Source organism: Dermacentor silvarum, chromosome 1 (genome assembly GCF_013339745.2).
Source record: "Dermacentor silvarum isolate Dsil-2018 chromosome 1, BIME_Dsil_1.4, whole genome shotgun sequence".
Lineage (NCBI taxonomy): Eukaryota > Metazoa > Arthropoda > Arachnida > Ixodida > Ixodidae > Dermacentor > Dermacentor silvarum.
Window position 1 is genome coordinate 187,094,472 of NC_051154.1, and position 13,803 is coordinate 187,108,274.

At 43.5% G+C, this 13,803-nt stretch overlaps 1 protein-coding gene across 1 annotated transcript in view; it reads left to right on the top strand.

Moving 5' to 3' along the window:
- Window positions 1–13,803, top strand: part of LOC119436524 (ER degradation-enhancing alpha-mannosidase-like protein 3) — a 118,470-nt gene that overhangs the window by 5,675 nt on the left and 98,992 nt on the right. The window contains exons 5-6 of the mRNA XM_037703393.2: window positions 6,208–6,320; window positions 7,635–7,788. Coding sequence (XP_037559321.1) covers window positions 6,208–6,320; window positions 7,635–7,788 — 267 coding nt within the window. The remainder of the gene's footprint in view (window positions 1–6,207; window positions 6,321–7,634; window positions 7,789–13,803) is intronic.

Below are 13,803 nucleotides of genomic sequence, written 5' to 3' on the forward strand. Positions count from 1 at the left end.
CAGATTGCATGTTGCATGTGTACTCATGAATGCCCATTCAGCACGTGCAGTGCTGCATGCAACAACAGTTTTCAACACTTGCTATCGGCACCACAAAATTCCATAATGTGTTGCTTATCCACACCGAGTCATAATTAAGGACATCATTATGGCAGTGTGATACGAAAGTGCGCCACAACAAGGCTTTTGAACAGCAGGGCACTTTCGCTCCTTTTTTCCCTTGAGGTTTACTGTGGTTGCCAGTAGTTGCATGCTGTAAAGCAGTTGCTAAAAAAATGTTTGAAGCCAACTATGATGACCAAAGGCCAGATTTGCTCTAAGCTTGCAGAGTGCCTTGTCTGCTGACATTTTCCTAGTGGTCATTTCTTCCTATCATAGCTGCATCACATTTGGGGAACCAACATGGGCGAACATATAGTTGTACCTGCAGTTTGAAAGTCTAGGAAAAGAAATTTCACTGAAAAAGTGTTCTATATAAAGTAAGTTTTTCTGGTATTAGGGCTGTAAGAAACCAGTCAAGTGGTTCAGCAGTATTTTTCAGGTCTTGACAATTTGGTTTTAATTGAGTTTGTTTTAATGGAAGTGTATTGTACTTGTTTTCTTTCCCCATATGAAGGTCAAGATATGGGAGTGGTAATATCATTGTGCAACCTCTTCCAAGTAAACGACAACTGTAATTAAAATTTCCACTGCGACAATGTATTTAGACATAAAGCCACAGCTTCCCTTTAGTGTACTTCAGTGATAAACACAGGAAACAGCATATGAGCTGAAAAAAGTAGAAACAATTCCAAAATTTCTCTCGGGACGAACACACAGGCACCTTGATTTTGCTTTTATTGAGCCTGTGAACTATTTTAGAAACTGCTAACGCAATCTCTAGTAAACACCAACTTGAAAGAGTGCTTTATGCCTAAAATGGAAATAAAATGTGTTCAATTCTGTAGAGTGGTATTTGTACAAGCTATGCAAGTGGTGTTGCATTGCCTATACATGCTGTCAGTAAAAGTTACTGAACACAGTTGGCAATGCACATTGAACATTCTCTGTTCCATGAGTGCCACAAAGGAAGGGATATGACATTGCTGCTTGTAATGGAAGAGATGTGTTTGTAGTTCTTTTGAAACTTGCACCCTCTCAAAATGTTTCTGCTCTGCTCTACTCTGTGTAGCGCACTTTTAAGTGCTTAGAATCATGTAAGTATGTACGTTTTAAGTTTTTATATATGACTATCTGCTAAATTATATTCTGCAAGGAAAAAGTGTTTTCTGTGGTGTGCATTGTTCAGTCTGTATCAGGGTGAGTAATTGCAGGTTGAATGCTGGGGCACCTGCTCAAGGTAACATAGAATAAAAATGTGGCTGTATGCAATAGCTTTATCATATAGCAACTGGGAGAATGACAGTTTTGGTATGGGTTGCCTATGACATGCTTTATTTTGACATAAATATTCTACATGTTCACTCAAAACATTATGTTCAGAAAAAATATATATATAGTTTTACTTTTACCAAATCTTTGTGAGGTTTCTGGCATGTAAAACAAAAGTTATGGATTAATTTATTATGAATTTATTCATTTGGCACCTTCATTTAAAGCATTTAAGAACACATTTACCGGATGTGCAAACGTAAGGATGACTTCATAAACAACAACATTTCAGACAAGTCAAAATATTCATTCCAAATTTACGTTCTTTCTTTTACTTCTGTTTTCTAAGACTGTTAATAAAACCATCTTCAACCTCAATTATTGACTGAATTCGGCTTCGATAACAGCTACATGCTTGAATCAGAAACAACTCAGGAGTGGTGCCTAATGACATCGCCCGCAGGGAACTTGGCTGACCACTCTGTCACTTGAAGCAGCTCCGCAGTGACTATAATTGGCGTTTCAGGATTTCTTACTCATCATGGCCTCCACCTGCTGAAGAAACTAAATTTTTAGCTTACTACAAAAAATTTAGTAGTAAACTCTCGCTCTGTCTACCTATACCCAGGACACAATGGACCTTTTTTGAAGAGGACAATACAACAGCAAAGAATGAGCAGGGAATCGTAAACAACTTTCAGCATTGTGTGTTGTTCGTCTTTCTGGGGTTTTACGGGCCAAAACCAGTTCTGATTATGAGGCACGCTGTGTGTTGTTCACCACTCCTCATGTTCATACACTATACTTACTGCTTATGCATTACTAACAATCCCAAATGCCATAGCTTAGTGTGTTACTTGGCTGGTTGCAGTGCATGATGCTTATTATAAAACCTTGTATGCTAATGGACAAGTCATAAAACGGGAGACAAAAAGACAACAGATGTTAAACATTTGATGCTTGCCCATATTTAAAAAAAAAAATTTTGTGTGCACGTGTGTGTGTGTGCATACATATTGTCTCACTTATACTCAAGCTTTCCTAATAAGCTCCAAGTACTGTATTTGCATCTGTTTTGCTGCCTTTTCTTCCTGTAATTCTCTGCCTGAGATTGCTCCTTGTGTTACATGCAGAATCATGGTCACTGTGCAGTTTTTTGTTTTTCGCAAGTTCACAATTTTAAATGTGGCAAATCAACCATCAGATAAGTGAGCTTTGCAGAAAGGTCAACTTTTAGATGTATTGGGGAAAATACATGTGCATGTGTGAGAGGGTTTGTGGGTCTGTGACGAAGTGAGAGATCAGCTTAGTGCGACAAATGTGGAGAAGGTATCAATGGTGCAAAGCTGTCAAGAATCCTCTTTAATGAAACTTCTGTAGGACCAGCACTGACCTGGCTCAGTGGCTATAGGATTCTGCTGTTGAGCGCGAAGTCACAAGGGAGGCAAAATGCAAAAATACTCATGTGCTTAGATTTAGGTGTGCATTGAAGAACCCCATGTGGTCAAAATTAATTCAGAATCCTCCACTATTGTGTCCCTCATAGCCCCAGTATTGCATTGGGATGTTAAATCCCACGAATCAATCAGCATAGTGCAATCGAAAATCTGATCTACACGCCATGCATGTGCAGTTGGCCCTGCACAGGTAAGCACTGTTGTTGGTGCTTGCCTGCATGGGTGCATTATGCATTTTGAATTGTTCATTCACAGTATAATTATAGTATAATTTTTAATTTTCTGAATCGTCAGGAATACCTCCTTTGTTGCATTCATGATTGTGTTGTATACATGCAAATATGGTATCTAGCCTTGTAATGCTGTCTAAGTCTGTCTATGCGGTATAATACAGAAATATGGACAACTGGCCAACTTAGTATTCTTGCATCACATGTCTCACCTTAGCACACCTCTTGTTTTTGACTCCATTTCTTTTTGTTCCACGAAGCTGCATAATGTTTGCATACTATACTCACTGTACTCTGCCCATTTTGCTTGTTCGCAGTAGTACAACAAGTTTCTGGCAGCCATGTAAAATTTAGAATATTTGAAACTGCTTTCGTTATATGAAGCGTTTTTACGGGTGAAGGCACGAAAGACCTATCTTTTAATTCAAGGGACCTTGCAGCACTTATGGAACACACAAGATAAACATGATTAAATATTGCATCTCAGAATAAATGCAATTCATTAAATAAAACAATAAAAGTAAAGTTTCTAGACAGTGCTGTCATGAATGCCTGAGCCAAACGTTTTCCTAGTGCATGCAGCAGTGTACCCACAGTTTCACTCGAAAGGGTGCCTGCTGTTTCATGTGACTTCCTGAAGTCTCAGAGCAGGGCACAATTATGAGCTGAGCATGGGAAGCATAATTCTGTATGGGCATGGCAGAACAGTTTCAAGTAAAATATAAAAGATGAAAAGGAGGGGAAGGCCACAAGGGCATAACAAAGGCAGCATTTTATTGCTGATAGTTATATTTGTAGAAGAATCATTCTAAAACATTTGGTTGGAAAAGGCTTATGTGGAAACGTCCTTTCATACCAAGCACATTCCACGTCTTTCATAAAAGGCATTGCATGGCCTCTTTTTTTGCAACCCCACAAGCACTTCAAGACCATTTTATGTGTATTAATGGCCATATACAGTTGTGCCCACTTATAACTACCCCACTTTAAGCAAACTCTCTTATAGTACAAGCATTTAAGATCCCCAACAAAACTTGCACAAGGCCTTCAGATTGCCTTACACTTATAATGACGTCTGTGCACCAGCTTCATTGTAAAAATAACTGACAGAGCGGTAGCACTGCAAGCCAATATCTAAAGCAAGGCATCCATCAAAAGCCTTGCTTGCCTACATTCAAAAAGGGATGAGACAGAATGTTAAGGGCACAGGAGATTGCCAGTTGGGATATTCAGGAATGCTTAAAATATCAAAAATGGCCTACCTTGTGCACTGGACATTATAGTTCGAGCTGCCTCCAGAGGGATGGTGTGGCTAACAGCATTGCACTTTTTCTTTTCTTATTTTTCACCATCCCTTGAACTGCTACAGTTCATTTTTTTTTCTGCCTTTTTTTTTTTTTTTTTCTCCAAGTGTGATCACACATACTTGAAATTCTCTTGTCATGCCCCTACGTAGCATAAGAATAAATTGTTAAAGTGGTGTTATGTGGTAAACTTGTAATTATTTGAGTATTTGATTATTCAACGCTAGTATCAGTGGAAAAACTTCAATGGGCTCTTTGTGAAGTTTCTGGCCAGTTTCCCCACATAGTGGCTGTTTACATACCACTGCTATGGCCTATGCTTGGAGTGGAGACTGAATTCAGTACTCAGGCCTTTTGGCATATGGCAAGTACATGTATGTTTGTCATATAGGTAGGGCTCCGTGTTTTCGGAGTTTATTTTTCTTGAATTTCAGAGGGTGTTTTTCGTAGTTTATTTTCTGGCGGAAATTCGGAGTTTATTCCTCGTAAATCCCCAATTCTCCGAAATTTGGAGTTTAGTTTTGCATTATTCTGAATACTCTAAAATCTTAGATGAAATGATATCTGAACACGAAAACATCAGAACACACTAAGCGAATTTGTGTTGTCTGGAAGGTTTGAACGCACAAACACATATACACACAAGCACAAATACTTGAATGCAAAACACCTATGTTTGTGCATATTACAACCTTAAAGCTTGTTGTAATAGATGCAATCATACTTTACGAGGTTGCTGTCACTGATGGAAGCACACTCCTTTCTGTTGACGACTCTCAGCTTTGAAAATGCCCTTTCAACGTTTGCGCTAGAAGACTCTGCGCGCAGCGAGAAAGCACTGGCCACTGGACAGTGTGAAGTCTCCAAAGCGACAGGGGTTCAACAATGTTACTGATTAATTAGCTCTGATAGTTCGCAAAATCACTCATGAGTTGGCTCATGTCATCAGTTTCAAGAAACACTTAACTTAAAAATCAGCGCATAGGTTTCGAATGCGCGGGGTAACTCATGCTTCACATTTAGATTCACAATTTGAACACTATACCAAAAAAATTCACTGGCGTACTGGAGTGCATCGAAAAGGTTCCTCTCAACTGTCTGTCTCCACTTTTCAGCGACAGCAGCGTACTATCCATGAAGGTCTGTGACAATCGTTGAGCGGTCATACATCTCTCACTCCATGCGCAACTAACTCTTTGTTAAATGTGCGATGGGTGTGGTCTACGTGATACTGTTGACGTGATGTAAAGTTTATATTGGCCAAACCGGCCGATGTATCAATGACTGCTTAGAACATAGAATAGTATAGAACTTTCGATATAAAACAAAACAGGGTCATATTGGCCGTTAAAATCGCATTTTTTCGGATTTATCCGAAAACACGGAGCCCTACATATAGGCTGCCCACATCTAACCTCTGTGCTAGAAAGCCCAAGTGATGAAAGGATCATCTGCAAAGTCTTAATGAGTTCACACTGTACAGGGAAACTGGCTTGGTAGTTCGATGAGTTTATGCATAATTCATCTCGTAACTCTCTTGTTTCTGCAGCTAAGTGTTAAGAGAAACTGGCTGTTGAACGTTTCAAGTATTCTCCCTGCGAGCTTCAATAAACCTTTGTGACAGAAACCATACAGGAAATGGATTCTGCTTGTGCATGATAAATGTAAATTGTGTGATTGAGTAATTTTTGAACTGACACTTATTGCCAAGAAGTAAAGTTATAAAAATGAAGCGGTTCCTAAAAAAAAAAGGAAATGCCATGTTTCCTCTTTTGTGATGTGTGTATGTGTAGTGCTATAAACTTTCAATAATTTGTATAATACAAGCCTTGTTTTCTCTTTCAGCTATTAGGTGACATGGAGGAATTCGAAAGGGCTGTTAAACTTGTGATCCGGGATGTCAGCTTTGACAGTGACATTGTCGTATCTGTATTTGAAACCAATATCCGAATGGTTGGGTAAGCAATTCACTGTATATGTGTCATAGAAAATTCTCCACTTTGCATGTCGTTTGCATGGATTTTAGCCTAAAAAGCCAAAGGCCTCTGCAGTAGACTTTTGTTAATTTGACTCCATTAATTATTTTTTTCACTCAATTTTGTTTTCTTGGAAAGTTTGAACTAGTAGTAGCACATTCCTGTGGGCTGAGCCTACCACTATTTCCATCGAAAAAGTGCTACATGTCAAGTAATTCAAGATTGAATTATGTGTATGCATGCACATGGTGTCATCATAAGCAACTGAACATATGTGCCAGTGTGAAGATTGGGAGAGAAAAAGAGAGTGTGTCATTTGTGCCATAAGCAGCACAGTTAAAGTTCACCTGTCCGCCTGTGGTAGAGGCCACATTATATATATATTGTGGGGTCTAAGTGCTTGAAGGAACAAAGGACATAGTAGTGCAAAACAAAAACAAAACTATATTTATTGCACCTATTATACAAAAATGCCAGCCAGTTGAACTACACACGAGGAAAAGAATACGCTGAAAGATCTGGGGGGTTCGATTCACCACGCAAGGATAGAATATGTTCGCCCCATGCCAGATACCAACGTCCAAGTCATTGATGAGTACAGTCACGCAAACAAAGACGCATTCAAGCGATATTGCAAAGGCCTCTGTGAGTTGGTCCGGCGGATTCCTGGGATCACTTTTTGGTGAAGCTTCATGGTTACGGCTGCATCATTGTCTAATTTTTTAGGATGACATGTGGCAACAGTAGCCGTAGCTCTCATATCAACCTGCAGTCTCTTATACAACTATAGCCGTCATGGTAGCTCAGTGGCTATGCCATTACACTACTGAGCTCGTGGTCACGGGAACGATTCTGGCTGCAGTGGCCACATTTCAATGAGGTCGGAATGAAAAAACTGTCATGGTATTGTACATTGGGTGCATGTAAGAACCTCAGGTGGTTAAAATTGATCCGGAGTTGCTCAATAGTTGCCCTCATAATCATATTTTAGTTTGGCATGTAAAGCCACAGAATTTAGCTTTGATTTCCAATTTCTTATACAGCTATGATTTCCAAATACAGTGGAATCTCATTGATACAATCTTCACGGGAACCAGTAAATAACGCATATCATCCGACAATCGTATTATGCAACGTATTACCCAACCAAATTGTATTATCGGGAAAATAAAAAGAAACGTATTATCCCGAAAAACGTATCATGCAGAATTGTATCAAAGAGATTCCACTGTACTGTTGTTGCAAAGAGTATTCATTGGTGACCTTGGTCTCCTACTTCGATGCACTCCTATGCAGGGGCCTCCTGAGTGGTCACATCCTGGCTTCATACCTGCAGGAACGCCATGGTCTCATGACCTGGTACAGAGGCGACCTGCTGCTCATGGCTAAGGAGCTTGGCTACCGGTTACTGCCAGCCTTTAATACCACCACAGGCGTGCCACACCCTAGGGTAAGGTTGGCCTCTGAAATCTGCTCATTCTGTTCCAAACCAAATTCAGTATAACCTGCTCCATATAGGTATGGCTTGCGGCTATATGAGGCAGCTGAGCAGGTACTGCTCCCATTGTACATCGTTCAAATGGATCTTAACCCTTTGAGGGTCAATTTTTTTTTGCCAAATGCGACCCAATTTACTACAATTTACCAAAATTTACCATAATTTTTTATGAAGGTAAACATGCATTGCTTATTCCTGAATACAGATAGACTTGCATAAATACTTCGAATAAAAAAGCAGATACACTGAAATAGATACAGTAGAATCTTGATGATACGAATCTCACGCAGTATGAGAAATATTCGTATTAGGCGAAATTCGTCTCATCGAAACACAATTAAAGCTAGCTAAATTAAAGAGTCAGAGGTGAACTCACTCAGGCACACGCATGTAAAGAGCATTTACAGTATAGGCACTGGGCGGCCGTTGTAAGGCGCCACTGGCGCGCCGGTCATATGCTGGCGAACAGCGCCGCGAACGGCACCTGTCAGAGCACTGGCATGTGAAGCAGAGGACGGGACGAAGGCGCTCGGTGCTTCCGGCGATTCGGCACTGCGGGTTTTAAGGGCTGACGCACCGGAAAACGCATTTTTGTGTGTCTGCTTTTGAGAAAGGTCGTCACTTGTACGAGGCAGATCACATTCGTGGCATCAGGTAGTATATAAAGCAGAAAACGAGCGCAAATTGCGATGCAAATGCACCACGCGAACGGAGCTCACCGCGGCAAGCTAAGACGTGGAACTCCAGCAGTTATATTCCAGATGTTATTTTGCTGTGTGCGTTAACATTCTCGCGTATTTAATCATGTAAATAGGCGAAGAACACAACAATTATGGACAGAGAAAAAAAAAAGAAGACATACATCTTCCTTATTCTGTTTCTTTAGCTGCTTCGCCGATCGCACATGTGTCAGTCATTCTCTGTCCGTTGTAGTTCTTTTATCTTTGCAATGCTTCCCCATTCTCAATTGCTTATAAACTAGCTTAGTCTTCTGTCATGGCCCATTTTATATAGCTTAGCGCGACGGGAGCCGTCAGTGGTGGCGAGTGTGAACACGCCACTGCATTGGCGTTTGCCATCGATGCACAGCACAGTCATTTGCCGGACTCAACCAGAGTTGGGAATTGCTAGGAAGGAAAATGTACATTAAAAGGAAGGCTGATACACTGATAAGACGGCAAAATGACAACAAATCTGAGTGTTCGCCTTCGGTGCCCAAGCTCCGCAGCCGTTACACTGCGGAGGCGAAGACAGGCAAGTGGGACACGAAGCTCTTGCGTATGAACTGCTCTTTTATTAACGTTAACAACTAGACCATAGCAAATCAGCGTCGGAAATGTACAGTGCCCAGCGATTGAAGCGCTGGCAGCGCGCGGCTGCTGCCGTTTTTTTTTTTTTTTTTTTTTCACGCCACAGGTGAGCGCCGTGGGACGAAATGCAGTCATAATGCGTTACGAAGGTTCTCGCTTTCACTCTACACCACAATGCATCAGTTTGGCGTCCCCAGCGCTTACAGTCAGTGCAAAAAGCGCTGGCGACCATGTGATTCGAGTATCGCGTTTCAATTGCTGAGCACTGTACACGCTGTTGCCTACAGACCGCACATACACAGACTTTCCGCCTGAAAAACGCGATGCCGCGATGAACAACGATTGAATTGAATGGCCTAACCGGCTTCAGTCATGTTTCAGTAACTGTTGGTGCACCCAAAAACGCAATATGTTTGATCAGACTTGGTTTCACGGCAGCGCCTGCTGCGCGCGGCCCGGCTGCCACATGCCATTACATTCACGGCGCAGCCACATATAGGTGCCACCGTTCCAAATTCATCCCACACCCGGTGCCTATACACCACTTGTAACGTAACCGTTAATAGTGCAGAACTGGCTACAACGCGGCCTTTTCCGACTCCCGTTTACCCTCCAATAGAAATCCATGTATATGCATACCGCTTAGAATGCAGCCACGTGAGACGAAATACCGGTTATAATCCGGCTTCCGCGGAAAAATCTCGTTGACAAGGGCAGTAGCGAGCACACTTCTCAACGAGGTGCGCCCAACGATGGGAGAGGAGATCAACGAGGGTGATGGGGAGACGTGGAGCATGAGTCCAAGGGCGATAAAATCGTCGCCGCGCCGTATGTGCGAGTGAAAGCGCGCGGGGGACGCGCTTTCACTCGCAAACGCACAGCCCAGAGCAAACGCAACTTCCGTTGCGCGAAAGGCCGTGGGGGGTATGGGAGGGAAAGGGGGGCGACGCTGTGCTGCAGCACCAAATGCGTATCTTGCAACCGGGCGCAAGGGTAACTGGCGACGCAATCTGCCACGCGAAGGAGCAAAGCGGGAAGGCAGCGCGGGAGGGAAAGAGGGGGGGGGGGGGGAGCAGCTTCTAATCTGCCAACAAATGCGTTCTTGTACTTTGCGCCGGCTGTAGGTGTTATCGCACGCACCGTATCTTGAAAGCGATCTCCACACGGCTCAGACCTTTGTATGCGCTGTTCTTACGCCGCTCGGTTTCCGTTGAAGCGAAAGACCGAATGAACCTTCGCTCGCTGCAGCGGCCGCGCTTCCCAACGCCTGCATGGGGAAAAGCAACAAAAGCGCCACCGCTTCAAACTCTTCGCGCCCAGTCGCGGGCTCCGCCCTGTCCGGCGCCGCGTCCGCGCCTCCGTACCAAAAGAGAAAGGGAGAAAGCGCGTGACTGCGCGCTGTTCTCTTTCGCGGCCGTTGGTGGGGCGGCGTTTATTCGTATCAACCGACACGGGTCGAAAATAGATTCGTAACAACCATTCTCTAGCACGTTGCAAAATAATGGGGCTCGGCCGGGACCACAGAAAAATTCGTATTATCCGGAAGTTCGTATTAGCTGTGATCGTATCATCGAGATTCCACTGTATATTCCAATTCGGCACTTGGTCACTTTTCAGTTAGGTTTCCGATCTGCATCGGAGGAATCACCGCTCGACTCGCAGCAGAGCAACCGGCGCACACACTCATAGTGTAATCAAACCGTGTATGTTAGCATACACAAGAAAACTCAATGGTCATGCGCCCATCAGAAAAATGAAACGAGTCAGAAATTTGCAGTACTCCTCCATGCAATCGCCAACGAGGGGCAATCGGTTTTCTCAAGTCTCAAGAAAAAAAAAACGCAGGCATGGCAGCATCGTGCGTATACGGTGACATTGTTTGTATATACAGTAAAACCTCGTTAATTCGACCCTCGTTAATTTGGAAAAATCAGATAATTCGGACTAGTCCTGGTCCCGGCCAGCGTATGCATTATTCAATGCAATCAAACTCTGGTTAATTCGGACGTATTTGGCTGCACATCAGTTAATTCGGACAACTGTCGGAGCTCGCCGAGCGAGGAGCACCACAAATGTGCGACGCAAAAGAGCAAGAACGGCGCTAGTGCCCAACCGAAACGAAGCGGCTGAGTCCGCGTCGCCTTAATCATCAGCGGAAATCGTACATGAATGACAGCAACGCCGGAACGCTTTGTGCCTTTAAAGCCTTTATTGCTGTGTTTACTGCCGCGCATAACACCGCATTGGCCGTGGGCTTTCATAATGGCGTAGTCGCCATCCATTATCGCATCGATAGCGGGCGCAGTTTCTTCCACAGCAGTTGCGGCAAACAGAATTTTCGTTTTCACTCGGTACTCTCATCGGCCGCGTGCCAAAAAAGCTGCGTAGTCGCCATCAATGATAGCATGGACAGCGACCACGCTTTCGTCCGCAGTTGTTGCAGCAAACGGTAGTTTCGTTCTGGCTCAGTGCGTGCGTCGGCCGCGTGCCTTCAGCACGCTGTTCATAATCGCGTCAATAGCAGCCGCGGTTTCCTCTGCAGCAGTTGCGGCAAACAGTTGTTTCGGTTTGACTCGGTACAAAGCTGTCGAGGATGAAGAACACTGGCTACATCGCGTTGGATGGACGATCTGTTGGCGATCAGCTCAGTGGCGAAAACATGATCGGGATGTGCGCGCAGTAGTGCAAAGTATGTCGCAAATGAAGGCGCGAGGCCTCGATGGCCGCTGCAAGAGCCAATGAGTCACGAGATGACGAGAATTCCACCTTCCACTCTGCTTTTGTGCAAAATAGCAACAGTATTTGCTTATTCATCCACTAAATAAAGGCGCCTTGACGTAGTCGGCATTTGCTTATTGTTTTCTGGATACCCTCGATAATTTGACATTCAGGTAATTCAGACATTTTTTTCGGTCCCGTGAAATCCAAATTAACGAGGTTTTACTGTACCAGCACTCGCCTGTAAACAGATGTAATTGCACCCCTCTGAGCAATAAATGAGCTAGCATCCAACGGTGGCCCTTTGAAAGATTAGAAACCAGGTAGACATCAGTGCTTACGAGTGCAGCAAACGGAAACCGCCTGCGAGATGAAACCAAAACTAACCGCCGTGTGCCCGTGCATGCGTGGATGCGCGAGCAGTCACTGAAACGCCAGCCTAAAGAAGCCGTAGAATGATAACCAAGAGACTACGGAGCAAAAAAAAAAAGAAAAAATTATAGTTGATCCCTCTTTCATAGGAATTGGTACAACACGAAAGTGAAACGTGTCTTCACAGAAGCTGTTGCATATTTGGTTGATGGACTCACGGTCCGCTGCAGTGAAAGGCACACGACTTGCGAGACAGCGACTGCGTTGCATGTTTACTTTGCGCGTGGCGTCGTGTCGGCAAGCGGCGCTGAAACACGCCAGGCGTCTCAACTTGCCTGTGAGAAATTGATAAGGGTGTTCTAAGCCGCATGTCGGTGCTTGCGTCCGTGGCGTAATGGTTTCAATGTCGGGCTTCTGTACTAGAGGTCCTGGGTTTGAATTCTGCCATCGGACACTTTTAATAAGGTTTATTTTATTATTTGTTACACAGTACTTGGTTGAAAATGACGAGTTTACAAAGTCACGAAGCCATTTACACTTGGTTCATTATTCTGTGGCTACACCGCATTGGAGCCTCCGCTGCGCTGTGACTACCGAAGCGCTCCCTGTTGGCGCTCGTTAGTGTCACGATGTAGTACTTCGCTTCACTCCTCCTAGATAGCGGCACGTTACATCCATTGCAGGAAGTCATTCGTGAAAGCCAGCATAAAACACTTTTTTGTTAAAAAAAAGAAATCCTTTTATCCAGACGAGGGGTGGCAGAGAAGGGTGGCAGCACTTGCTGGGCAATTAAGAGTTGAAAAATTGGCGCTTTTTTCAAACATAAAGAAGGCGCTGTAAACATACGGCATCGATCATTTAGGACTTGTTCACGGCGCCATATATTTACCTCTTTGACCCTCAAAGGGTTCATAGAATAGCAAAAGAAATATTGGCCTATTAATGTTTAGCATAAAATCAGATTAATGGTTAACTGGGGTGTGTTATCAAATGCAAGTGCCCCCCTCTTCCATTATTACTGAAGAGCCCCCAAAAATTGTGAGCACCATCTTTGTATGGGAGCATCAGCTGTTGACATTCAAGCCAGAGGCATAGTTTCTCTTTTAGTAGCACTACATTATGGAGGTAAAGGAACTGAGGATAATTTGGTGTTTGATAGCCAGAGAAGCAGGAGCAGCAGCAATGTATGTGATAATGCATGTGGTGATAGCAAGCAGTCCTTTAGATGGCCTGAACATGAATTTATTGGCGGAGCCAATATGGGTGACATTCACGGGAGGATCATGGTGCGAGTTTATATGTAACATTTATTGCATTTCGAGATTCGTTCATGCACCTTAGAAAAGAGAGCCTGTTCCAGCACCAAATATATGCAGAAAGTAACCCTAAACAGTCCAAATGCATCCTAAAGCGTTGCAAAACGGTTTGTGCACATCAATTGCACCACATAACATTACTATGCATTGTGATTTAGCAACGATAATTGATGTGGGTCAGCCCAGTATTGCACAGGCTCTGGAATTGGCCCATGCAACTTGGAGCCGTTTTCTTGACAGCTGCAGCTGTG